The sequence below is a fragment of the Diospyros lotus genome, chromosome 3 (assembly GCF_014633365.1).
Source record: "Diospyros lotus cultivar Yz01 chromosome 3, ASM1463336v1, whole genome shotgun sequence".
Classification (NCBI taxonomy): domain Eukaryota; kingdom Viridiplantae; phylum Streptophyta; class Magnoliopsida; order Ericales; family Ebenaceae; genus Diospyros; species Diospyros lotus.
Genome location: NC_068340.1, coordinates 34,673,569 through 34,700,187, shown reverse-complemented (window position 1 = coordinate 34,700,187; position 26,619 = coordinate 34,673,569). Strand labels below are relative to the sequence as shown.

The following is a 26,619-nucleotide window of genomic DNA, read 5'->3' as shown; positions in this document are numbered from 1 at the left end:
AATTTGCTGAGAAAAAATTGATATCTCGCAAGAAACATCAAAAGATATTGCATAAATGCCAGGGTATGTGGAAAAGAATGCATTACTCGCTCAAGCTTTGTCTTTTTTGAGCCAATGCTGGATAATGGAGTAAGAGTGGCAATCGTTTCTTGCACCAGCAACAAAATATGCATGTCCAAATGCTACACACGTACCCAAAAACAATCTTGGAAAAATAGCAATTAAAAGAGGAAAGATGGGAAAAGAAAGTCAAACAACAAAGTTCTGGGTAAATGAGCTGGCTATTTAAAGAGCATGTTTTGCATCAACATAGCATCTTGACTACAAACAAGGAATTTGTAAATACAAAGGCCATGTTATATATCCCAAAGATCTGTTAATAGAACATGTCTTTACAATTTGACTTAATAGAAGAAAACATCTCTTAATGTATATCCTGAAGATCCACAAAGAAAAAGGATGAATAACCTTCAAATTTTATCCTATATCATCCTATAAATCTGCAATTTTTAGCCTTCTAGGTTGTCTGCATTATTTGGGATGTCTTAGACTGTGCACCAACAGAACTAACAACAGCTATATAGCATTCATTATCTGGCATAAATCTAGCACAAACAAGAGAGTAGGAATGAGCTATTAGCTCAATGGTTGAAGGTTCTGAGGTAATCAAACAAGGTTCACGATCAAAAGAAGATCCAACACAACTATCACCCTTGCCACATGGATTGTCCAAGCCACTTTACCATTGCAGACTTGACTCATTCAAACTAGGGTTTGAAACCAAAGCCCACCTTCATCTTGTAAGAGCCTCACCATCAATTATTGAAAATAAAGGTTTAAAATCTATAATACCTCTACCCATAACCGATTATCTTTAATTAACCTGATAATTACACAGCAGAAATTATAGTTGGGAAATCCCACAGTTCCCCAGGCACATGGTCATTGGCATATACACTGGACAACTTTGATTGATTACTTGATCAACTTACTCTTAGGTGATGTTTGGTGCCTTTACACCTTTTACTTTCCCAGCAATCATATTTTTGGGAATGTCATTAATGGGAATGTTGTTACTAAGAAAGTAAGATTGCTATGTCTGGTATGCACAGGAAAGCACAAATTAAAATCCTGGTAAAGTAACATTACAGCGTTTGGTATTTTAGGCACTGTTCTGGGAAATACTTAAAAATTTCAAGAATACCCCTACAGCACTTGGGTGTAATTCAACAACACATTGGACTTCCAAGGCATCCTCAAGGTCTCTTAATCTTTTAAATAAATGCCAATCACCAATTTTTCAGGCTTCCTCATGAGGCTGTTATCATACTAAAAGTACGAGTTTAATGCCCATTGCAAAATACTCAAAATGGACCTCAAATTTCAATTCACCTAAAGTTGCGCAAAACTTCTTGACAACAACAGCAGGCACATTCATAATAGATTATGATCTCCATAGTCAACCAAACTGGCATTCTGTCTTCCTGCAAGTCAACTACAATTCGCCTATATGCATCATGCCAATCTAATCAAGTCCCTGTAGTCGATCCCTAGCCAACCACTCTTCTATAAGTCCATGTTGGCCAAGCTATCAAGCATAGTCAAAGCCATAGTCAACAACAAGCCCAGTAAGTTGTAGTTGATCCCTCCAGTAGGCCATTTGCCTGACTATGCTGCCTGCATGCCTGTAGTTGATCTCCTAGTTGGATACTTGCTCAACTATCAAGGTTCCAAGCCTCAGTTAGGCAAATTTCCACCATCCATTGTGTAATTATATTTCATCATCCCAATTATCCACAAATCACACATAAGTAAATATCCATAATTATGGGATTGTATTACAAGCTGTTACACACCCTCCACAAAAGGAAATACAGGGAGAGCAAAAGAACATGCACAAATGCATATAAATATTGTATTGCAATATGTATAGCATTTTGAGCAACTTACTCTGAGATTTTCAGTATTTAAAATGGAGAAATAATGCTATTTATGAGCTTTAACTAATTAGGAACTCTATTTGGTAGCATGCACATGGTTATATCATGTTAATAATGGAGTTGGCTATAGCATGTTATATGAAGTCCAGTTATAAGCATTACAATGCATCGACAAGTTATTTTATTTTAATAGAGTTCATCTTTATAACACTGATAATAATCATTATAGGAATCAAGAAACCAATAGTCATATCTAAAGAATAATCCTTTATCAAATGATTATTCCTCTTGCAAGACCCAACCCAATAATATGAGCTCGCTAGTTTTCACCTCCTATTTCAAGACACTTTTATCCTTCTTGCTGTGCCACAAACCCCAAAATCAGATTTCAAAGCCAACAATTTGAAAACAGTATCCAAGATCAATATCATCATAATAAATAAAAACATATGGGCAAATTCAAGTAAATCTACCTCCATGGATTATGCAACAGAAATATGGTCCTATATATTTATGAAAAATAACATATTGGATTGAAGAGAAATACAAACCTTCTCCTTTAAATTCTTCAAATCATTTGATAAACATTCAAATAATGCATAAGGGATATCCCAGGAATCGTAGAACTTCAGCTTTGGAGTTGAAAAAGGAATGTATTCAGCCAACACATTTTCATCAACAGTTGTATAAACCTTCACATAAGAACATATATTGGGATCATGAACTATTTATACAGATTTTATTGCCTCGTACTTCTATAGAAAATGATCAAATAACAACCCAAGGTTAGTTCCACACTTCAGACAAACAGATAGAAGGTTTAGAAGTAAAAACTTGATTCTCAACACAAAGAAGACTTTAAATGGCAACATCATGTTGTCACAACCCCAAGGTCCCCAAGGGATAGATTAGTAATATGCATTGTATGTAGTTCTCTTTAGTTGTACTCTTATGTTGTAGCTGTTAGTACCTTCATTTGTAAAGCCTATACATAGGCTAGTGTAGTTAGAGAATCCATGTTTTGGAATTGATAATTGAATTCAGTCATTTCCCTCTAGAAATTCTCTCTTGATTTCCCTCTCATTTCTCTCTAATCTCTCCCTCCTTCACTGTTCTGTCAGAATGTCTTCCCCTATTCTTCTGATATCTCCCTCCTTTCTTCTGGTTTTTCCCCCTTCCTTCTATTCCATTTCCCTCGGATTCTTCTAATTTCCTATTGAAACCCTAGGTAAACCCTACATATATGACACATGTATTCATCTGTTATTTGCAAAATAATATAATTATATATAGTGGCCTAAGATTAAAAATTTATATTTAATGAGCAAAAGCAGAAAGAATATAACCAAAATGTTGAAATGAAAAGGCTAGTAACAGTTTAATTGCAATGTTTTGCAAGCCATTTTCTTTGAAGCCCTAATTGTTTAGAAAACTATACTTTTGAGATATTAGATATTTCATATGAATATTTATTAGTTTTTCGTTGAGTAATATGAGATTTTACACTTGGATTTTATATTATTTATTGGTTTGAAAAAAGGAATGTTGAATCTTCTATTAGATTCCCAATTATCGATTAGCAAAATGAATACATACGATTCACGATTTGAATCTCGATTTAACAACTATGAACAAAACTCTTAAATTACCATGCCATAGAAGCAACATATATGTTCAATACAAAATGCTACAACTAATAGATTTCTTAAAAAAACTCCCAATTCAGAAAACTTAAAAAGCAAAGAACAATGCAAAAACCAAAACATCGTATTAACATAAAAGTAATGTTAAGAACACCATATTATTTATCAGCATGATTGCATAACCCACTGAAAGTAATTTCCAAAAATACATAAATACATATATATAATATATGTATCAAGCAAAAAAAGCAGTTGTTTCTTTGAGCTCCCAAAAGCAAATCATATATATTCTTTAAACTGATTGTAGGCAACATTGAAAATTGAGAATGGACACATCAAATCTGATTTACAAGCTCCTGTATTTTATACCAAATGGTGACAAAAGGAATAAAGGAAAAGGCAATTACGACAAGACTGGCCACTCAAGTTAATTGAGCTTCAGAATTCATCACTATAGTAGTTATCAATTATCCAACCATTTATCAGTCAACAAGTGACAAATACAAAGAAAGAAAAAATATAAATCAATGAATACTCATAATTATAGGAGGAGAATTTCAATAGAGTGCAACAAACTGAAATCAAAATGTTATAGAATCAAAAGCCAACCTTCTATAGACAGGATAAAAGCTAAATGACTAACAGCGTGACATAAAGACGACATCAGAAAAAAAAATAGAGAAAACTAAATCAAGACATTTAAAAGAAACCTTTGAGTTCATAAGATTCTCAAGCTCAAGAATCTGATTCCGGTAGGTAGATGCCCAGCTTGACCCTGGATCAAAAACAGTTATAACCTTGTCCTTACTAAACAAGTAAGTAACAAAAAGAAAAGGATGACATTAACAACCGCTTACTGAACATTAAAGTCAATATAAAATTCAGGCTCTAAATCTCATACCTTTTGCCTTTACAGGGGAAGCAGTCATTCCAAATATCCTAGGTAGCTTGGAATTATTATATTGTAACTGACGGTGATAGAACTCCTACAAATGCATTGGAATGTAACAAGTTACAAATAAAACAAAATACACAGGACAGAACTAGTTTAAAAAAACTATAGGCCAAAAGAAAGAAGTATCAATTAATACAAGTACTCATTGCTACACTAACAAATCTAGACAACCATACATTAAATTGATTTTATAAATATGAAGCAGAAAATGCAAAGAAAAAAAAAACAGCTTGGAGTTAATATATTGCAACTGGCAGAAGTAGAACTCCTGCAAATGCATTGGAATCTAACGAGTTACAAATACCACAAAATAAATGGAACACAAACTCATTGAAAAATGTATTGTGTAAACAAAGAAGTATCTATTAAGACAAACACTCATTCCTACAGTAAATAACTTAGAAAACCATATATTAACAAGCATTTTAACAATACAAAGGAAAAAATGCAAAGGAAAAGAACAGGTTGGATTAATATATTGTAACCGGCGGTGACCAAAGGAGAAAACAACGAAATAAACAGAGAGTGTTAGTTCCTATATTTACACCTAGAATAATGTCCCAAATAGTTGCATCTGTGGATCACCAATAGTCAACTGTTGGGTCAACCAGGGGATGGTCCAGGAGATGGGGAGAATGGCAAAAGATGAGTTGTCAGAAACTTAACTGAGGGTTACTTGTTCAAACCATAATGGTAAGAGGTTGATGGAGGACAGAGGCGGTTGTATGTGAGGTCAATTTCCCAAAACAGCGAGGATGAAGGGTCAACTGTCGAGCAAAATGTAAGTTGCATCGATTGCAACGGTAGACAGTCACGTCAACAGTCAATTGGAGGAAATCTAAAAACTAAGGAAAACGCCTAATGAGAGGACATAAAAACAAGAAGAACTAAACCAGCCCAAAGAGCAAAGAGTTTAAGACTCTTCAAATGCATAAAAAATTGACTAAATGCCACCCCTTTCCAAAATGATTACCAATCTACCACCTTTGGGCCACGAGAAATGCCACGCTAGAAGGAAGGCTAGCATGGCTACTCAGTAACTGCATAACCACCTATTCCACAAGCAGTTCTGGCAAAACCCTTAGACAAAAATGTCCAAGTGTTGGTGTTATTAATGAAGATGTAGATCTGCTTGTATCAAAAGTGGCCATAGTTAATAACTGCTTTTGTTATGAGCAGTTATTACTGTTGAAACATATACCCACTACCAGCAGCTATCATCTGCTCATGTCAAGGCCAAGCCTTCCCCCTGAAGACCCACAATGGCCTTGCACAATGGAGGTCGGTGAAACAGGCAGCATGGTAATTTGCACTACCAAAAATACAAGGTGAACCCCGACAGCTTGTAGGGCCTGGGAGATCATCTTGTTTTTCAGCAGCAAACTCATTTCCAATCACAGCACCACCATGCCCACATCTTGTTCTCTCCATATTTCGGGAGGGAAAGATGTTGAGTGTCGCTGTGACTGGAATTTACTCTTGTTTTGTATCGGCAAACATTGGATTAATAGAATTAAAAAATTTGCTAAAGTGGGAATTTAGTACTTGATTGAAGACTTCAATAATTTGGTAGATGGAACTGGAAGATTGAAAGAGTTTTGTAGCGAAGGAAAATAATATGGCAGATGATCTACTTCAAGTTTGATATGATAATAATAACTGCTTGTAACACAAGTGGTCATTACCTATAGCCGCTTGTGGTACAAGTGGCTTCTACATCTTCATTACTGACACCATTGGACAATTTTTCTCTAAGTGTTCAACAAGAACCACTTGTGCTACAACCGCTTGTGGCACATGCAGTTATGCATTTACAGACCACCCATGCTGGCCCTCCCTCCAACGTGGCATCCTAGGTGACCCCAAACATGGTAGATTGGTAATAATTTTTAAACGGTGTCTTTTTTTTTTTTTGGCTATACTTAAAATCATGGTATTTAGTTAATTCTTTTTAGAAAAGTAGAAAATTAGTGAAAAAATCAAACTACCTCTTGAAGAAGCACTACCCAATGAATCAAATTGATCCTCTAATCCAGTTTGTGGCTTGTTCATGCTTAAGTGCTAGCATCAGAATGGACATGTAGCATACAAAACATGCTAGTAAACTCCTCTCTGTAAAGAGGACAAGACAAGCAAAACTTTCAACTTTCTATACTATAAAATTAATTAAATGGCTCACAAGTAAACTTGGTCAAAAAAAGGCACTAAGACAGGCATTTCATACATTGAGGACCTCTTGGCTAAAAATCAATGTAAAGCTAGGCCAAGGCAATCATATAGATCAAAGGTTTCATCTAAAAAATTAGTGAACCATATTAATAGAAGTATAATCAGCTTAGTCTTAACAAAAATAGAACTATAACCTACTTGGAACTAAATATACAACAATGCAATGAAAGAACTCTCATATGGGAATAAGAGCATTGCAGACCCAATTGGACTAATGGAATAACAACATAATACAAAAACTACAAAGGATATTCATACAACTTAGAATTTTAGTCTCATAACTAATAAGATAGATTTTTTCATAGATATGTTTGATAATAAATATTTTTCCATCCACAAGTATTAGACAAAGTGAAACCAACAGAACATTGAAAGTTTAATTTTATCTCACATTTTCATCAGAGGTCAGTGCATCAAATAGTAGTAAAGAATATAGTATAATGGCAATCAACGCACCATCATAATGCAAGCATACGGGTGTCTTCCTCTAGCATTATGGCATTCATCAAAAATGAGAACCTTTATCATGTCTAATGTCAAAAACCTATGCCTCAAAGCATTCAGCAAGATCGTGGGTGTCATTACAAACACCTGCAAGGTAAAGCCACCATGTTAACACAAAACTTGACCAAGCCACAAGCCCAAATTTGACAAAATGACTATAGAAAGTATGACTTCACAATCTAAAACAAACTAGAACAAATTACAAAAATGATATGATATTTATTGAGCATTTTGTACAGAGCACAAATTTAATTACAAAATCGATATGATAATAACCTTAAACAAACAAAAAGTCATAAAGCAACTGCAAATGGTGATTATGATTGAAAAATAGGTAAACAACAAGAGCCATATAAAAAGGACAAGGAAAGAAACGACCAAATAACACCTCATAATTGTCCAGTTGTTGTTTCCAAATTCTGTCATCCCAATAGTCCACTCCTATATCTCCCCAATGCTTGCCCACTTTCAGGTCAGTGTGCATTGCCACAGCTTCAGCTTGCTAGGAGCATTGTTTACAAACAATAACAGCGATCAGATATATACAATTCTTGGTATTTCTATATTGTAGTGCATCAACATTCAAGTAGAAAGACAAAATGTTTTAAACGGTTTAAATCAAGGACCCGTGATAAATAAAAAGGGCAGTCCAAAACAAGAAAAAAGGACGCTCCAAACAACGTATTATCATTTCACATACCTGGGCGACCAAAACAACAGTAGGCACCAAGAAAACCCCAATATAGGGTGAAGGCTTTCGCAGATGGTACGCATAGCTGCGAAGAAGCATTATGGCTATCAATGTCTTGCCAGAGCCGGTTTCCAAGTACACAATCGTGTTCTGCTTGATAGCTTTTGCCAGTGCTTCCATTTGGTAACTGCAAAACAGATTGATACATCGATCAAAGCCGGAAAACCAAGAATTTAATTTAGTGGACAATCATTAATTTCTTCAAAACAGTACTACTCCAAGGATCACCTTCTAGCAAAAGGCAATGCATCGGGCAATATTTCTTGACTTCCACCGGTTGCCAATTCAACTTCCTCCATTTTCTTCTCTCTTTCCTTCTATTTTCTGGCGCTTCTCTCTAGGTTTCTTCTCTTGAAAGAACTCCTGTGGCTGTGAACACAAACTAACATCAGCTCGGCTTTGAACGAAATTTATTTAGTTTCCGCACAAAACGAAAGCACTGATAAAGCATCAAGGGATCGCATGTCAAGAAAAACCCAAATTGCACTAGATCGATTAACCCAATACCCAAAATCAACGCATTTTCCACAGGCAGCGAGAGAAATTGAGAGGGATGGAAGGGGCAAATGGAGAAACTCACCAAGAGTAATCAAAAGCTTTGGCCAGGTGTCAGTAAGAGCACGTACTAGGACCGAAATACAACGATTATTGCAAGCACAAGCACCGCTTTCTGTATCTAAAACGCAAACCCAAAATCCAGACATTGCTATATATACACGCACAGAGAGACGCCAGAGAGCGTCCGTTACTCGGACAACAGCCTGCAAGGAAAGCGGTTTAAAGGCTCCTGTCTGAAAATATTTATCCAAATACCACCTTGGTTGCCAGCTAATGCGCCGTGTGCAAAGGCGTCTGCCTCGACCCAAAATTTGTCAAACCAAGACTGAATTTAAGGCTTTATAGAGCCATTGGCGACGTCAAAGAAAAAGGCTTTTTGCTGATAACTCGAGCGAGCACACAAAGGGTGGTGAAATGTAAGTGAAAACTAAGGGTGGTGAAATGTAAGTGGTATTTTGATAATAACTTGTGTTGCTAATTTAAACACACAGTCTCTTAAATGAGAGCACGTGGCTTTAATAAAAACATAATATTGCAACATATTCCAAATATTATAAGGTAAATTAATAAAATTAAATGTTTTTAAAAAATTTGGAAACAAATAAAAATCTTGATCCATTTGGTAAATGTTTCAGTTTCTTTCATTTTATTTTGTAGCCTCGTGAACATAATAGTTTGGTTGAGCCGAATGATTTTGAGAATAACAAAAATAAGAATAAAATAGAATGATCATTTATATTTTATTTTATTGTTAGGTTTGGTGTGTCTAAATTTTGATAAAATGATATAAAAAAATAACTAATCGACAACAATGCTCTTATATAGTATAAAAAGTAAAAATCTTATCTTTCATCCATCTTGCTTATCTCAATTTCATTACTTTAAGGGGACATTTGTTAAAATGAGCAAGATAAAGTGGTATCAAGATAAGATTGTGATGCTTTCTGGATCAAGATATGGAATGATCAAGATAAGACCGAGAAATATTTCAAGATTTTTATCAGACTGTTTGTTAAATTTTTTAGAATCCACTGATAATTATATTTTTTCTTTCCATGTGTTTGTTAATACATATGATAAGCACCAAGATAATGATTTTTTTACCAAAATATCCCTATTATCAAATTTATGATTAAAATAGTATTTTATGATTAATATGAATTGTCAAAAAAATTAAAATTAAAATTAAAAATAATATTTTATTTTTTAAATTCGTGTTCAAAAATAAATTTAAAAAGAGTTGAAAAGAGTTAAATAAAATATAGAGAGAGAGCGAAATTTAAATTTTAAAAATCAATGAAATGAATAATGTCATTTAAATTTTAAAAATTGTCAAAACATATAATAATTTAAAAATATATTAAAAAATATTAATTATAAGAGTTAAATAAATAAGATTTTTTAATAAATTTAAATCTTTAAAATGCACTAAATGACATTAATTATCTTACAAGGGGCAAATAAGTAATTTAGCCTTATCTTAAAAGAGCAAGATAAATTTGTCCGAGGGGAGAGGTCGGATAAATTTATCTTGAAAGGGAGAGATAAGAGGTCATGTGAGGTCTTTTCCGAAAATAGTCAGATAAGGTTAACAAACACGTTGAAAATACCAAACATCCGAAATGCTTCCTATATCTAACATTTTCTCCCTCTTATCTTGATTAACAAATATCCCCTAACAAAATAAATAAATAGTAAATAAGTCAAAAAAAAGTATCCCATATCCTTATAAATGTGATTAAAAAAAAAACACAACAACAAAATCCTGTTAAGGTGATCTCTCTCATCTTGAATCATATATTTATCAAAGCAAATTTTCATTTTACCATATACAGATGCATTTCTTAATCATAAACTAAATCTAAAGCTTAACAATAAGTCGTTCATTTGTTTGAATAAGGAACTATTCCACTGCACTCCAACACACCATAAGAGGTCAAATCTCTCGCATTGCTAAGGTTCATTTTTACACTTATTCCACATAGTCGCCATAAAATAGAACGGGACACACAAAAATGGGTTCAGGTTCACTTGAACAAATGTATGCATTAATTTCCTTTTCACCTATCAAACGCAAGCATTGTACTGTGCATAATACAGCATGTGAAGAAAAAATAATTCTGGTTCGAAGAAAAGGTAGGGGAACTGATACTAGGTCTCACTGATTGGCAGTGATCCCCTCAGGTTCTTAGGAAATGGAGAATGGAAGCAGAAATGAAGAAGAGAAGAGAACAATATGGAAGAATTCAGGAGGAGAATAATAAGAGAAAAGAAACGAGAATTCTCATTGCCTTCTTACAATTCAGGTTTTATACCCCTCTCTCTCTCTCTCTCTCTAACTAGGGCAATCCAGTAATTTGCTACACGTGCACTCTAACAATTTATGCCGTTAGTCAGTTGCTCATTACAACCCATGCCATCACTCAATTGCTTCCGGAGAATTCAGGGGATTCTTCTTCTTGCCTTCACTCTCTTTTCTATCTCCTCTTTTGATTGTCAGCTTCCCCTACTTCTCAATCCAACAATCAAGCAGGCACCCCCTCGTCCTCTGGTTCCTTCTACCCTGCTGCTCCTCTCTGATTGCTGGCTGCAAGCTTGAGCTAGCTATCATCAGGGCCCCCTTTCAAGACCAAACTTCCCCCTAAATTATGGAGAGTTGTGACCTGCAAGTAGTCTGCCCCGGTAGCTTCTTCAAGAGGCAGCCCTTCCCATTGTACTAAAATCCGAAGTCTCTCCTTTCCCCTGTGAGTCACTGTCCTTGAATTGAGGACCCCAAGGGGAAGAATATCTGGTTGGTTGTCGTGCACCATAATTGAGAGCCTTTAAAGGATTAAGCAAAGAGACATGAAAAACATAAAGAATTTTGGAGGTGAGAGGCAGGACCAGCTCTATGCCACAAAGCCTATCTTTTTCAGAAAATGCTATTGGTATATCATGACTTACATATTGGGCTACACAATGTAGTTAAAATGTCTAAAATACCCTTCATCCAATACAATGAAATTAGGCTATAAAATGGTGAGGCGCATGATTAAAATACATCTCACCTAAGACGGTGAGGTGGCGCGAGACGATGAGACATGAAAGATATTTTTGTTATTTATGATATATTATGTAAGCCAAAATGTAGTCTAAAAGGTACCAATAACATGATCCATCTTTTTCTTAATGGGATAAAGGCCTTAGACTCAACTTATAATGAACCTGTGTGCAAAGAAGTGTTGCCTGTAGGGTTCTAATTTGACCCAAATCCAATCACACTCGTTAAATTGTTCTATATAAATCATGTCGTTTCTTCATTTGATGTTTTGCTTTGAGAAGGTTATCTTTCAAGACCTTAAAGCAACTCTCTCCTTTGAATTAGGGGATGCTCTGCAGCCTCCACCAAGGTGTCATTCCCTACATAATCGGAGAATTTTGGTGGTCCCCCAATTCGACCATGAAATTATCTAAACGGCCGCTTAAGGCACCGCATTTAGGAATGTCCTAAAATCTTATAATTTATATTTTTTATTTTTTTAATAATAAATATTTTATTAAAAAAATTTAAATCCAACTTTTTTTCAAATTTCACACAAATACACAAACTCCCAGCCCAACAATTAATTTACAATATTTTGTATTTTCCATTTTTTCTTCCCAATTTTTATATTCTCTCTTTCTATTGTTCTAAATTTTTTTTTTTAATTTTTACCCTTTCGTCTTGAATATTCCATAAACTTTAAAACTATAAATTTATTTTTTATTATAAATCTTTCAATTATAACCCTAAAAAAAATTTTCAATTACAAACTTCCAATCAAAAATAATAATAATTATCATATGCTCTTCTTTCCATTGTTTCATTTTTCTTGAATATTTAATGCTTTTACATAATTAGAGCTTCCCGTAAAATCTGTATCACTATAAGTAAGTAATAGCTGAAACATCCACACCTTAATATGAGAATATGAAAGACATTTATTCTTCGTCACTTAAATCTAGAGTACAATCAAGTATAATAAAAAAATATTTTACCTCTTTAATTTTCTTTAAAATCATACTCTTGACTTCATATGACAACATCTATATGAATTTATTTTAAATATTATGTCTCAAATAATGATTATGAATTTTACCATTTTGAATACGCCAAACATATTCTTGTAATACTAGATCAAATTCAGCTATCATCTCAATAAGACTTAAAAAAAAATTATTTTTCATATGATAAATCTTTTTATTAATTCTACGAAATACCAAATTATTTTTAATTAGAGTTTTTACCACAACAATGATTCTTTTTAAAACATTTTTTGAATATTCTTTATCAATTTCTTTACTCTTAAAAAAACTCAATTATAAATCAAACCAAGCATTCATATTAAGTAAGTGCTTGTTATTTATTTCATAACTTTCAACTCAAAACTAAGTTTTTTCCACTCTTTAGTTTCTTCATTGCCAAATTGGCTTCCACTAAGTTTTATACCTAACAATTTGTAACAAAAACAATAAATTTTTCTAAAATCCTTTGAATATACCACCCAACTTCTATCACAAATTTTCTCATTTATAGTCTCCTCTATAATAAAAAATGAAAAAATGCCCAAAAATTTCATCTTTTGAAAAATCTGTATCACTCTCTTTAATTGAACATTTTTCAACTAACAAGTTTTTTAACTTAATATCAATATTTTTCCATCTTTCCGGATCATAAATATTAATAAAAACATAACTCAAGTTATTGTTGAAATCCTTAATTTTCACATTAATTTCATTTTCTTCCATATTTTCTTGACATTCTCCACCAACCATATTATTATTACAATTTTCATCATTATAATTTGTTCTATCATTATCTCATGATCTCCTATTTCATTTAAAATTATATATTCACTTGTTTTATTACTATGGCTATTTAGATCTCTCTCAAGACTACCTTTTTTATATTAAATCAAACTATTTGTTCTTTTATTTTTCTTAAGTTTCTCCTTATGCATATTTTTTATTGGACATATTAACTTGGCGATAAAAATTAAACAATTGAGTAAAAAAAAATGTATCACCTGAAAAATCTTATAAACTCCAAGTATGTAGCAATCCAAAACTTTTCCAAAATCCAAATTAGACTCTTCAAATGATTTTTCTCAATGATGATCAAATCAATTGAATAATCAAAATAAATTTTTGAGTGTTAATTGAATGAAAATCAATTGAATAGTAACATTTAATTTTATTTTAATAATATAAATACAAATTGAAATTCAAAAAAATATGATTCTGGAATTCAAAAAAATTATGATTCAAGAACTCAAATTTGCAAAATTGCCTTTACCCTTTTTAGGAGGAATTGATAATTCCGGAATCTGGACTATATTTGTAGTATGTGCAAATTGCAATTAGAGGGTAGCATGGCAGCACTTGATATCTGTCAAAAGAAGATGAGCAAAGTTAAAAAATACCACTTTCGAAATAAAAAAAGATTAGATTCTAGAAATAAAGAAAATTAATTTACATCAAAACAGAAAACGAAAGAATAAAAAGTAAAGATAAAATCCCCTTACAGTGATACAGTCTTTATGGGAGCTCGCTAATTACGTAAAAATATCAAGGATTTAAGAAAAAAAAAAAAAACAATGAAAACAAGAACAACAAGAACATATGATAATTATTATTACTTTTAATTGAAAATTTGTAATTGAGAGATTTTTTTTTAGAACTATAATTGAAAATTTTATAATCAAAAATAAATTTACAGTCTTAAAGTCTATGAGATATTCAAGAAAAAACAATAAAAATTGAAAAGAAAATATTAAAACAATGTGAAGAGAGAACGTAAAAATCTACCTCTCGATCTAGCACGCACCCTCCATCTCCTCTAGCTCCTTCTACCCTGCTACCTCTCTCTGACTGTGGGTTGCTCGAGTTGCCCATCAGGAACATACCTTGGCAGTTGAAATAATAACATCCAATTACATCTTTTCAACTTGTTGGCAATAAGCAAACACTCAATCCGATGCATGATAGATGGCAAGAATGAGAAAGAATAAATGATAGCAACAGATATAGGAGACATCATGATGATATTACGTTCCATCATTTATTCAGAAGTTATGTCATGAGAAGTTATGTGTTGTTTCATGAAGGGATTGGATTTGAAGGGTTCCATCATTTATTTAGAAGTTATGTGTTATTTCATGAAGGGATTCCATTTGAAGGATTTGCATAGCATAATTTTTGTGGAAAGGGTTATTACAATTATTGTTCTTCAAATACTATTTGAGTGAATTCGTACCAAAAGAAATGAGCTAGAAGACAAAATATATTGCAGGAAATCACTCTAGTTTTCAGTCACAAAATAGAAGTACGCAGAGCAAAATTGTTGAAAATTTTCTTGAGAGCATGGTAGGTTTTATTTTGTTCAAATAATATCCTTTGTATGCCACTAGATAAAAACACTTACGTGCTATGGGTTATTTGCAGTTGAACATCATTATTGCAACTTCAATTCTTGAAGAAGGATTGAATGTTCAAAGCTGCAATCTAGTGATTAGATTTGATTTATCAACTACAATTTGTAATTTTTTTTAGTCTCGAGGTCGTGCTCGGATGCAGAACTCAGATTTTTTGTTGATAGTTAAGAGGTATGCACTCATTTCTTTTATTACCTATAAAAACATAAAATGATGTCCACGAGGGCCATGGTTTTGTGTTTCCACCTCTAATCCATTAAAGAGTAAATTAGTCACACACTAGCGTAACTTTGGTCATTTGACCCTAACACCCCTTAAATTATAAAATTCACCCAATCAATCCCTAAATTTTCTATAATTAACCAGGACAACCCCTAAATTTGAGGGGGTGTTGTGGTTAATTTTGAAACGATTAAGGACTGGTTAGGCAAATTTTAAAGTTTAAGGGAGTGTCTAAGACAAATGGCCAAATTCAAAGGGTGTACGATTAATTTACCCTTTAGACTAGAGGCAGAAACAAAAAACCATGGCCCTCACGGACTTCATTTGATTTTTTAAACGTAATAGAAGAAATGAGTGCATACCTCCTAACCATCAACAAAAAATCTGAATTCTGCATTCGAGCACGACTTTGAGATTGAAAAAAACTGCAAACTGTAGCTGATGGATCAAATCTAATCACGATTGCAACTTTGAACATTCAAACCCTTTTCAAGAATTGAAGTTGCAATTATGATATTCACCTACAAATAACCCATGGCATAAAAGCATTTTTATCTAGTGACACTAGAGCATATTATTCTAACGAAAAAAGATACCATGCCATCACGAAATTCTTCAACAGTTTTGTTTTGCGTATTTCTATTTTGTGACAGAAAACTAGAGTAATTTCCTACAATATATTTGGTCTTCCAACTCATTCATTTTAATAGAAATTCACTCAACAGCATTTGAATAACAGCAGTAGTAACAACTCTTTCCACAAAAACTACACAACACAAATCCTTCAAATCCCTACATAAAATAACACGCAAGAAATGACAACCTCTAAGTAAATGCTGGAACATAATTTTGAAACAGAAGAGTTTTCAGAAGTTAAACCAACATCTTGGGGCTAATGTGGCATCCACTCAAGGACCTACAAGGTTAGGTAAATATCTAATGTGTTCCCCAGCTGGAGGAGTCATTTTTGGGGGAGTAACAGTGCGTTTTTGGAATTTGTGCGCTCCATGGTTAGAACCTCAAAAGGGAGAACGGTGTTCCGCAGAATATATGCCCATATTATTTAGCAAGGAAAGCTTGGGATTCGAACATGCAACACCTAATCTTATAGTTATCATAAAAATAAAATCCTTTTAACCATTTCCAAATTTATTTTCCCAATAGGAATCAGACTAACTCCAAGTTTCTCCTACAACATCCTCCAATGAAGCTAAGACACTACAAAGCATGGTTAAACATCCCCACGCATAAATGCAACTCAAGATGACCATGCCAAAACAGCAAATTCCACAAAATCAAGACAAGGACATAAAAATCAAATACCTATTAATATATTCATGTATGCGAATAACAAAATCATCATCTGACCATAATATCATACTTGAACAAGCCCAGAACAAACCCACCATGATGGGCACCCAAAGTATGTTGAGGTCAGAAAAAATTAAAAAACTAAGAAATATTTGGTTCTACCAAGTCAAACAATTTTCCAAGATAGTGATAGAGAACTGTGAGAAGTTTTGAAGTGAAAAATACAAAAGATTATGTTTTATTTTCGTTTCTAATGATGCCATAGATCATGGAACTCAAATCTTTACATGCTGGAAAATGGAGATTGTTGCTTCCCAAACAAAATTCAGATTTATGCACCTTCAGCCTGTGATCTGACTTCAGACCACCTTCCAGGATACATCAGTATCATACGAAGTGCACAAGACAAATAAAATATACGCTACAAAGAAAAATTCTGATCATGCAACAGAACCCGTAATCAAGAAGAGATTCAATGAGACAAATGACTTTTGAAGATAGATATCCAGCAACCAGATCAGCATTTAAGTCATCACCAATAGACCACTGCTGACTTATATGTACCACAAAATGAAGAAAGGGCAAGAATGAATAAGCAAGCAACAGGAATTCAGAGATTTGACAACAAACATAGAACGATTATGTCAGTAAAAGTTGCAGAAATTACCAGACCGTATATAAGTACACAAAACGCGGCCATACAAAAAAAGATAAAATTAGAAATGAGGTTATTCGTAATAAGGTAGGAGTAGTGCCAATCGAGGAGAAGATGAGAGAGACTAGACTAAGATGGTTTTGTCATGTGAGAAGAAGACCAAGAGACGCTCATGTGAAGAGAGTTGATGAAATGGAACAATTAGTCAAAAAAAGAAATAGAGGTAGATCCAAGAAGATTTTAGAAAAGACATTAAAGTTTGATATGAAGTGTATGAGCCTAAATGAAGATATGACAAAAGACAGAAATACATGGAAGTCTAGAATTCATGTAGCCGACCCCACATAGTGGGATAAAAGCTGGATATGTTGTTGTTGTTGTTGTTGTTTATATAAGTACACAAAACCTTAAATACCTCCAAGCTCAAATCCCTAACAATGGTCTCCACATGCACATCTAGTTTCTCCCACAATAAGAAGTCAGTTTCATCACATGACAAATATTCTGCAGTTATCCATTATCCAACCATTTATCATAGAGCAAGTGATTAATTGCATTGAAAAAAATATACAAATCAAGGAATACTCAATTATAGGACAAGAAATTTAATAGAGCGCTACAAACTGAAATAAAAATGGTACAGAAAACAAAGGCAACGAATTATACGCATGATGAAAACCAGGTATTACTAGGATCGTGAGTAAAAGCCAAATGCCTAGCAGTGTAACAAAAAGATGAAAATTTTGGTAGGTAGACCCTGGCTTGATCCTGGATCAAAAACAGTTGTAGCCCTACCTTTCTGAACAAGCAAGCAACAAAAAGAAAATGATGACATAAACAACAGCTTCCTGAACATTAAAATCAATATAAAATTCGGCTCTAAACATTTCCATATCTTTTGCCTTTACTGGGGAAGCAGTCATTCTGAATATCCTAGGAAGCTTGGAATTATTATATTGTAACTAGCGGAGATAGAACTCCTGCGGATGCCTTGGAATGTAATTAGTTACAAATATCACAACGTGGACAAAGCAGAACTAGCTGGGAAAAAAAAAAAATGTATAGGTCAAAAAAAAAAAAAAAGTATCAGTTAATACAGGCACTCATTGCCACAGTAACAAATTTACACAACCATACATTAAATGGATTTTAAAAATATGAAGCAGAAAATGCAAAAGAACAGCTTGGAAGTAATGCATTGCAGCTGGCAGTGATACGACTCCAGCAAATGCATTGGAATCTAATGAGATATAAGTACCAGAAAATAAACAGAACAGAACTCATTGAAAAATGTATATCCTAAGGTAGTGTTTGTTAACCAAGATATAGATCAGAAAATGTAAGATATGGAAAGCATTCTAAATTTTTGTCATTTCCAATATATTTGTTAAACTTATTTGATGACCCTTAGAGAAGAAGTCACGCAACTTCTTATCTGGCATTTTTCAAATATGCTTATCTCCCCCCCCCCCCCCCCCCCTCTCTAAATAAGCATATCTTGGATCTTACATATAAGAAAAAATAATACATATGTCCTCTAGTACATTCCAAAAAATTTAACAAATAATTTGATAAAAATTTTGAAATGATTTTCAATCTTATATTGACCATTCCATATCTTAGTTCAGAAAGTATTCCAACATCATCTTGATACAACCTTATCTTAGTCATTTTAACAAACGCTACCTAAACAAAGAAGTATCAACTAAGACAAACACTCATTCCTACAGTAACAAACTTAGACAGCCATACAATAACATGGATTTTAAAAATACGAAGCAAAAAATGCAGAGAAAAAGAACAGCTTGGAATTAATAAATTGCTACTGTTGGTGATTGAAGGAGATAAACAAAAAAGTGTTAGTCCCTAAATTTACACCTAGAGTAATATTTCTTAAGATATTTACATCAGTACAGAACCAATAGTAAACTGTTGGATCAACCAGGGATAGTCCAGGAGATAAGGAGAAGACCGAGAGCTAAGCCAGCCAAGGATGAAGTGTTGGAAACTTGACTAATGGTAGGTTGTCCAAACCAAAATGGAAAGACTGATGATGGAGACAGTTGTACACGAGGTCAGTTTCCCAAAACAGTCAGGAAGAAGTGTGGACAGTGATGAATAAAGTCATCTGTGGGTTGACTGTCAAGAGCAAACTGTAAGTGGTATTGATTGCAAGGAGAGACAATCAAGTGTGAACTCCATAGTCAATTGGAGGAAATCCAAAGACAAAACACTTAAGGGGAGGACATAAAACCCAGAAGAACTAAACCTGCCCAAAGAGAAAAAAGTATAACCCTTTTCAAATGCATAAAAAAAATTGACTAAATGCCACGTTTTTCAAAATTATTACCAATCTACCACCTTTGGGGCTGCATGCGATGCCATACTGAAAGGATGGCTAACATGGCTAGGCATTAATTTCTTAACTACCCATGCCACAAGAGGATCTTGCAAAACACTTATAATAAATCATCCAAGTGTTGGTGTTATTAATAAAAATGTAGATCCGCTTGGATCACAAGTGGCAATAATTAATAACCATTTTTGCTACAAGCAATTGTTGCTGTCAAAAACTATATCTACTACCAACAACTATCATTTGCTAGAGTCAAGGCTGAGCCTTCCCCTAAAGACCAGTAACTGTCTCACACAATGGAGGTCGGTGAAACCAACAGCAAGGTAATTGGCACTACTGAAAATACAAGGTGGACACCCCAACAGCTTGCTGAGCCCGGGCGATCTCCTTGTTTTCAGCAGTGAACTCGGTTTGAATCACAGCACCACCACATCCACTTCTTATTCTTGCCATATTTTGGGAGGAAATGAAGATGGCATTGCTCTGATTGGAATTTGCTCTTGTTTTGTATGGGCAAACATCATATTAATAGAACTTATAATTTCGCTAGAGTGGAAGTGTAAACTTGATCAAAGACTTTTACAAGTTCTGGTAGATGAAACTGGAAGATTGAAAAAGTTTTACAGAAAAGGAAAATAACTTGGCATACAATCTGCTTCCAGTTTGCATTATCAGATTTGCCCCTCAAATGCTTTGACAATAATAACCGTTTGTAACACAAGTGGTTATTACTTATATCCGCTTGTATCTATGTATTTATTATTTTTGTCAAAGTGCTCAACAAGAATCGCTTGTGGCACAAGCGGTTCTATGCCACAGGTGGTTATGCATATACAGACCACTCACGCTGGCTCTCCCTCCAGCGTGACATACTGGGTAGTCTCAAACATGGTAGATAGGTAATAATTTTGAAAATGTAGTATTTAGTTAATTATTTTTTAGACAAAATAGTAGATTACTGAAAATTTTAAATTACCTATTGAAGAAGTGCTAGTCAATTAATCAAATTGATTATAATCCAGGTTGTGGCGTGTGCATGTTTAAATGCCAACATCCACATAGACATACAGGAAGTGGAAATACACAACATGCTAGTAAACTCCTCTTTATCATGGAGACAAGCCAAACAAACTTGCAACTTTCTATACTATAAAATTAATTAATGGCTGACAAGTAAACTTGGACAAAAAAAGACATAGTCATTTTACACATTGAAGGCCTCTTGGCTAAAAGTAAATGTAAGGCTAGGCTAAGGCAATCTATAGATCAAAGGTTTCTTTTAAGAAATTAGCAGAGCATACTAATATAAGTATAATTGGCTCAGTTCCACAAAGATAGAAGTATACCTACTTAGAACTTAAATTATACAACACAATGAAAGAACGCTTGTTTGGGAATTTTGTCCCAGAAACCTTATCTAGAAAACAAATATGCAGGAGAGCATTGCAAACCCAATTGGACTAAGGAAATAACACCATAATACGAAAACCGAAAAGGATAATTTTATGACTGAGAATTTTAGGCTCATAACTAATAATATAGACTTTTTCATAGTATGTTCAATCATAAATATTTTTCCAAAAACATCATTACATACAGGGGCATTTCTTAGTTTTGCCGTTGGCACCATAGAAGGCTGGACAAAAGTCACTTGGATAAGAGAGAAGTTAGTAAATCAGTAGAACAAGAAGTATTAGAATCAAAAAACAAATGGCCCACCTACACAGGTGAGCCCTCAAGCTTGTTAGAGTTTTACACGTTTTCCTCCCTGTTGGAAGATCTCATTTTTCTATGATTAGGTGTTAGCCTCTGAAGTTATTTTATAACTGAATTTAAGATCCATCCACAAGTACTAGACAAACTAAAGCCAACAGAACATTGAAAGTTTAATTTTTAGCTCACATTATCATCAGTTGTTGGTGGATCAAATAGCAGTAAGGAATATAGTGTAATAGCAATTGACACACTGTCATGGTGCAGGTATAGGGATGCCTTCCAATAGCATTATGGCATTCATCGAAAATGAGAACCTTCTTATCATGTCTAATATAAAAAACTTATGCCTAAGTGTTTGGCAAGATCATGGATGTCATTACAAACACCTGCAAGCAATAGCCACTGTGTTAACAGAACTTGACTATGCCACAAGCCCAAATTTGATAAAAAAGACTACAGAAAGTATGACTTCACAATCTAAAACAAACTAGAACAAATTACAAAAATCATATCATACTTAATGAGCCTTTTGTATAGAGAACAAATTCAACAAACAAAAAGTCATAGAGCAATTGCATATGGTGATTATGATTAAAAACAAGTAAATAATCAGAGCCACACAAAACTGAAAAGTAAAGAAGCGACCAATAACACCTCATATTTGTCCGGTTGTTTCCAAATTCTGGCATCCCAATAGTCTGCTCCCATTTCTCCCCAATACTTGCCCTCTTTCGGGTCAATGTGTATCGCCACAGCTTCAGCTTGCTAGGATAATTGTTTACAAACAATAACAATGACAGATATATACAGTCCTTGGTATTATTTTCATTGTAGCGCATCAACATTTGAGGAGGAAGACATAAAAGTTTTAACCGGTTAAAATCAAGGACTAGTGATGAATAAAAAGGGTCCTCAACATGGAAAAAGGAAGGTACAAAAGAAAGATATAAGGCGACAGCTTTTGCAAAAGGTACACATACCTGTGAAGAAGCATTATGGGTATCAGTGTCTCCATTTGGTAACTGCAAAACAGATTGATCGATCAAAGTCTTAAGACCAAGAATTTAATTAAGTGAACCATCGGCTTTGAATAACATTGGGACGAATTCTATTTAATTAAGTTTCCGCAGAAAGCGAATGCATTCATAAAGCATCAATAAATCGCATATCAAAAAAACCCAAATTGCGCTAGATAAACCCTAAATCCAAAATCAACGCGTCTCGCCGGCAGGCAGCGAGAGAAATTGAGAGGCGTGGAAGAGGCCAAATGGAGAAACTAACTCACTGGGCGTAATCAAAAGCCTTGGCGAGCTCTACGAGTAGTGGAAAACAACGACCATCCCTTAAGTGAACGATCGGCATTATGGATATCAGTGCCTTGCCAGAGCCGGTTACCCGGTGCACAATCGTGTTCTGCTTGAGACCTTTTGCTGGTGCTTCCATTTGATAACTGCAAAACAGATTGATCGATCAAAGTCTTAAAACCAAAAAATTAATTAAGTGAACGATCGGCTTTGAATAACATTGGGACGAAAGTTTCCGCAGAAAGCGAATGCATTCATAAAGCATCAATAGATCGCATATCAAGAAAACCCAAATTGCGCTAGATAAACCCTAAATCCAAAATCAACGCGTCTCACGGGCAGGCAGCGAGAGAAATTCAGAGACATGGAAGTGGGAAAATGGAGAAACTAACTCACTGGGCGTAATCAAAAGCCTTGGCGAGCTCTACGAGTTGCGGAAAACAACGATCATCCCTTACAAACGCTCATCGCAAATATAGACTGATACTGCTATACAGAGAGGGAGAGAGCGAGAGCGAGCATCCTTGCTAGGACAAACGCTCTCGAAAAGGCAAGAAATTGGGAAATTTGCAAAAATAGGACTGCCGGCGAAGAACTTTCTAAAAATAAAACTCTTAATTTTTATTTTTATTTTTATAAAACTATGATTTTGGAGAGTTGAATTGACTAAAATACCCCTGATTTAAATAAATTTATGATCCCCTTCATCTTCTTCCTCTCACACGCACATCCCCAATCACCCCGCCAATCAGAACATCTCTCTCGCTCGTCATCTGTTCTAAGCATCTAAGGTTGTTGCTTCTTCGTCGGCCTTCACCTTCAAACCCATTGCAAGTAATTTAAGAATATCTGATATTTGTTAAAGATATCTGTTAAGGATATCGGTTAACAGATACCGATATCGGTAACGGATATTTGTTAAGGATATCAGTTACCGATATCTGTTAAGGATATCCTTAACACTTATCTGTTAAAGATATCTGTCATGATCATAACAAGAAACTAAAATAGTCGTAGTGAATATATCAGTCGCGACCGCAATCAATGATGCAATGGCCCTACTGCAATCGTTTTTCTCATTTTCTTGTACATGGTCGCCATTTGTCTCTTTTCCTATCCCATCAACGCAAATACACACAGTATATGTATAATATATGATACATAATGGAGATAAAATGAGAAAGACCCATATCTCTTAAATCATAAACAATATATACACATATATTTAGGTTACAGAGATTGGTAAAAGAACAAAAAAATGATAGATTGATATATATATATATGTATCTTATATATATAGAGTAACAGAGAGAGAAGGAAAAAGATCTATTGAAAAAGAAGAAGACGAAGGGAATCATAGGTTGATTTAAATCAGGGGCATTTTAGTCAATTCAACTCTCAAAAGTCATAGTTTTGCACAAAAATATTAAGAGTCCTATTTTTGCAAAGTTTTTTATCGGCCGTCCTATTTTTGCAAATTTCCCCAAGAAATTTGACAAGAAATATACCCCTTGTTTCGAATGAATTAACTCTATAAAATTTTATGAAATTTCTATATTTAGAATAAAAATATTATGGAATTCAATTTAATTCTATCAAAATATATAAAATTTTGAAAATAAATGTCACAATTTAAGGATAAAATTTATTTCCGAACAGGTACCCATCTCCCTCCCTCGAGCTGACACATTATTGGCAGAACATAAATATCCTAGCGTTATTTGTAATTAAAAATATAAACATATATTATTTTTAAATAGAGAAGGTAGTTGCTTTTTAATTTAATATATTTAAAAAATAATAATAATCAATTTAGCAAGAAATATACTCCACATTCTAATTCTAACTTTTTATATTTAGAATGAAAACATTATGAAATTTAATTTTAGAAATTATATTTCATATAATTCAAGCTCATTAAACTAAGTTCTACAAAAATAAAAATTAAAAATGAATTTCACAATTTAGAAATAAAGTTGTTTGTGAATAAAAATACCCCCATCTACTCTTGCCATCGATCTTCATCTTCATTATTGGCATCGACTCTTACTAATTTTTTATTATATTTAAAATTATGCAACTTAAATATAGAATTCTATTGAATTTTACGCACTTGTATTTATAATGAATTCAACATTAATGTTTTATTTGCTCTTCCTTCTTAAAATATTGTTGATATAATATCCTTACTAGATTAGAGAAGAAAAAATAATTATTATCGATGGAGAAAAAATATATATACAATAGTTTATATTTTGCAATGTATACATTTGTATTTGAATTAAAAAATAATTATCATATTTAATTATTTAAATATAAATACAATATTAATAATTAAAATAAAACTATATTCAAAATGACTTGATTTGCAATTACTCATAAAGTTATGAGAGCTTGTGTTAGTGACAACGTATGCAACAGTGACAACGATGGAAATTGCTAGCACAAGAGGGGAGAAAGGAGTCCTTTTTAAACAAAATTTACCCTCAATTTGTCTAATTTATTTTCAAATCCCATATATTTTGGTGTAATTTGATTTAGCATGGTTTCATTCCATGGAATTCAATTCCTATAATTAAATTCCATAAATTCTTTCATTCTAAAAATAAAATTTTGAAACTAATAATGAATTTTATAAATTTATATATAATTTATTCATTTCAAATAAGGATTAAGAGTAGTGAAAATATTTAGTAAGATTTTAGTAGACATACGTAATAACACTTAAATATAAGAATTATTATGTTACAGGTATTTTTTGCACTATTTCTTATGGGCTAGACTTGATCCAGCAGGCTGGCCCAATCGCCTAAAGCCTAGTAGGCCGAGCCGAGCTCCTCAGTAAATTCATATATCGCTGAAATTCGAGCTCAAATCACGGAACCAAGCAAGCTCCCAGCAAAGCTTCAAGTTAGCTCTCAGCGATATACCCAACTAACTACCAACAATGTTTATAGCTCACTGGCTTAACCATTCAACTCGTTGGTCAAACTATTTAGCTCGTATAACAACAAGATTGTTAAATAATTGAAGACATGGACCCACTTACTTTTATAAAGCAAATCGGATTATTGATAATACGGAGTTCACTCCCGATTTTATAAAGATGATAAAGACATTTGTCCCTCATGATATCATCTCTACACTTTTATATTTCATGTAATTGTAAACACCCCTCATTATAAATAGGGGTCGAAACATCATTGTAAAAGGAAAAACACTAATAATACCATACTGTTATTCTGTCAGAAGAACCAGATGAAAGTCGTGGAGTAAGCACTATTATGGTCGAACCACGTAAAAAACTTTGATGTATCTTATATTTCGTTTCTTCCTCCTTGTACTTTGGGTTTATTTATTTATTGCGGGCCTACGAATCACGATCGGCTAATCTTGAACATCAACACATTACAAGCATCAGCCTTTGTATTTAAAATGCAATTTAAAACATAGATAGATAAATTTGACAAAAAAATATACGTGAATGGAAGAGATAGATAATCCATTACTCAAACAAATGCAATAAACTTGGCAATAAATATACCCTTTTTTTTTAAATTAATTAGCTCCACAAATTTTTATGGAATTTATTTCAAATTTTAACTTTTTATATTTGAAAGAAAAAAGTAATAAAATTTAACTATAAGAATTGAATTCAAATACATTAACCCAAATGTTACCAAAATAGGTGGAATTGGAAAATGAATTCCAGGACTGAGGATAAAATATATTTATAGACCAAAAAATACCCTTCTTTCTCTCTAATCTTCGTCTCTAGCCAACATTGACACTTAGCATTCTAATGTGACTATTGGGTACAATTTGATTCTAACGTTTTTTATTTATTTGTACTTTGTCTTATTTAAATTACTTAATATAATATATTTAGTAATTTTATAATTCCATATTTTTTTAAAATTTAATATATATTTATACATTGATAAATATAAAAATTTGTATATATATACTATTTTACGAGAAAAACCATTCCTTGAATCACTAATTCAAATCACACCATATCAA

General features: G+C 33.3%; 1 protein-coding gene across 9 annotated transcripts in view; it reads right to left on the bottom strand.

Moving 5' to 3' along the window:
* The window catches only part of LOC127797387 (endoribonuclease Dicer homolog 2-like), a 91,959-nt gene extending 68,808 nt beyond the window's left edge, over positions 1-23,151 (bottom strand). For 3 of the 9 annotated variants that reach the window (XR_008022202.1, XM_052330244.1, XM_052330243.1), the window contains exons 1-11: positions 22,993-23,151; positions 22,578-22,742; positions 14,407-22,314; positions 13,895-13,987; positions 8,251-8,391; positions 7,972-8,149; positions 7,660-7,773; positions 7,224-7,358; positions 4,485-4,569; positions 4,294-4,358; positions 2,492-2,632 (exon numbers count right to left, since the gene is read on the bottom strand). Coding sequence is in view for 2 of the 9 variants with exons in the window: in XM_052330244.1 (XP_052186204.1) it covers positions 2,492-2,632; positions 4,294-4,358; positions 4,485-4,569; positions 7,224-7,358; positions 7,660-7,773; positions 7,972-8,149; positions 8,251-8,321 (789 nt within the window). In the remaining 7 variants the exon portion in view is untranslated. Of the gene's footprint in view, positions 1-2,491; positions 2,633-4,293; positions 4,359-4,484; positions 4,570-7,223; positions 7,359-7,659; positions 7,774-7,971; positions 8,150-8,250; positions 8,392-8,602; positions 8,894-10,956; positions 11,401-13,894; positions 13,988-14,406; positions 22,315-22,573; positions 22,743-22,992 lie in introns of those variants that run through there. The other 6 variants (XR_008022199.1, XR_008022198.1, XR_008022197.1 and 3 more) reach the window with 6 other exon arrangements.
* Positions 23,152-26,619: the final 3,468 nt, after the last annotated feature.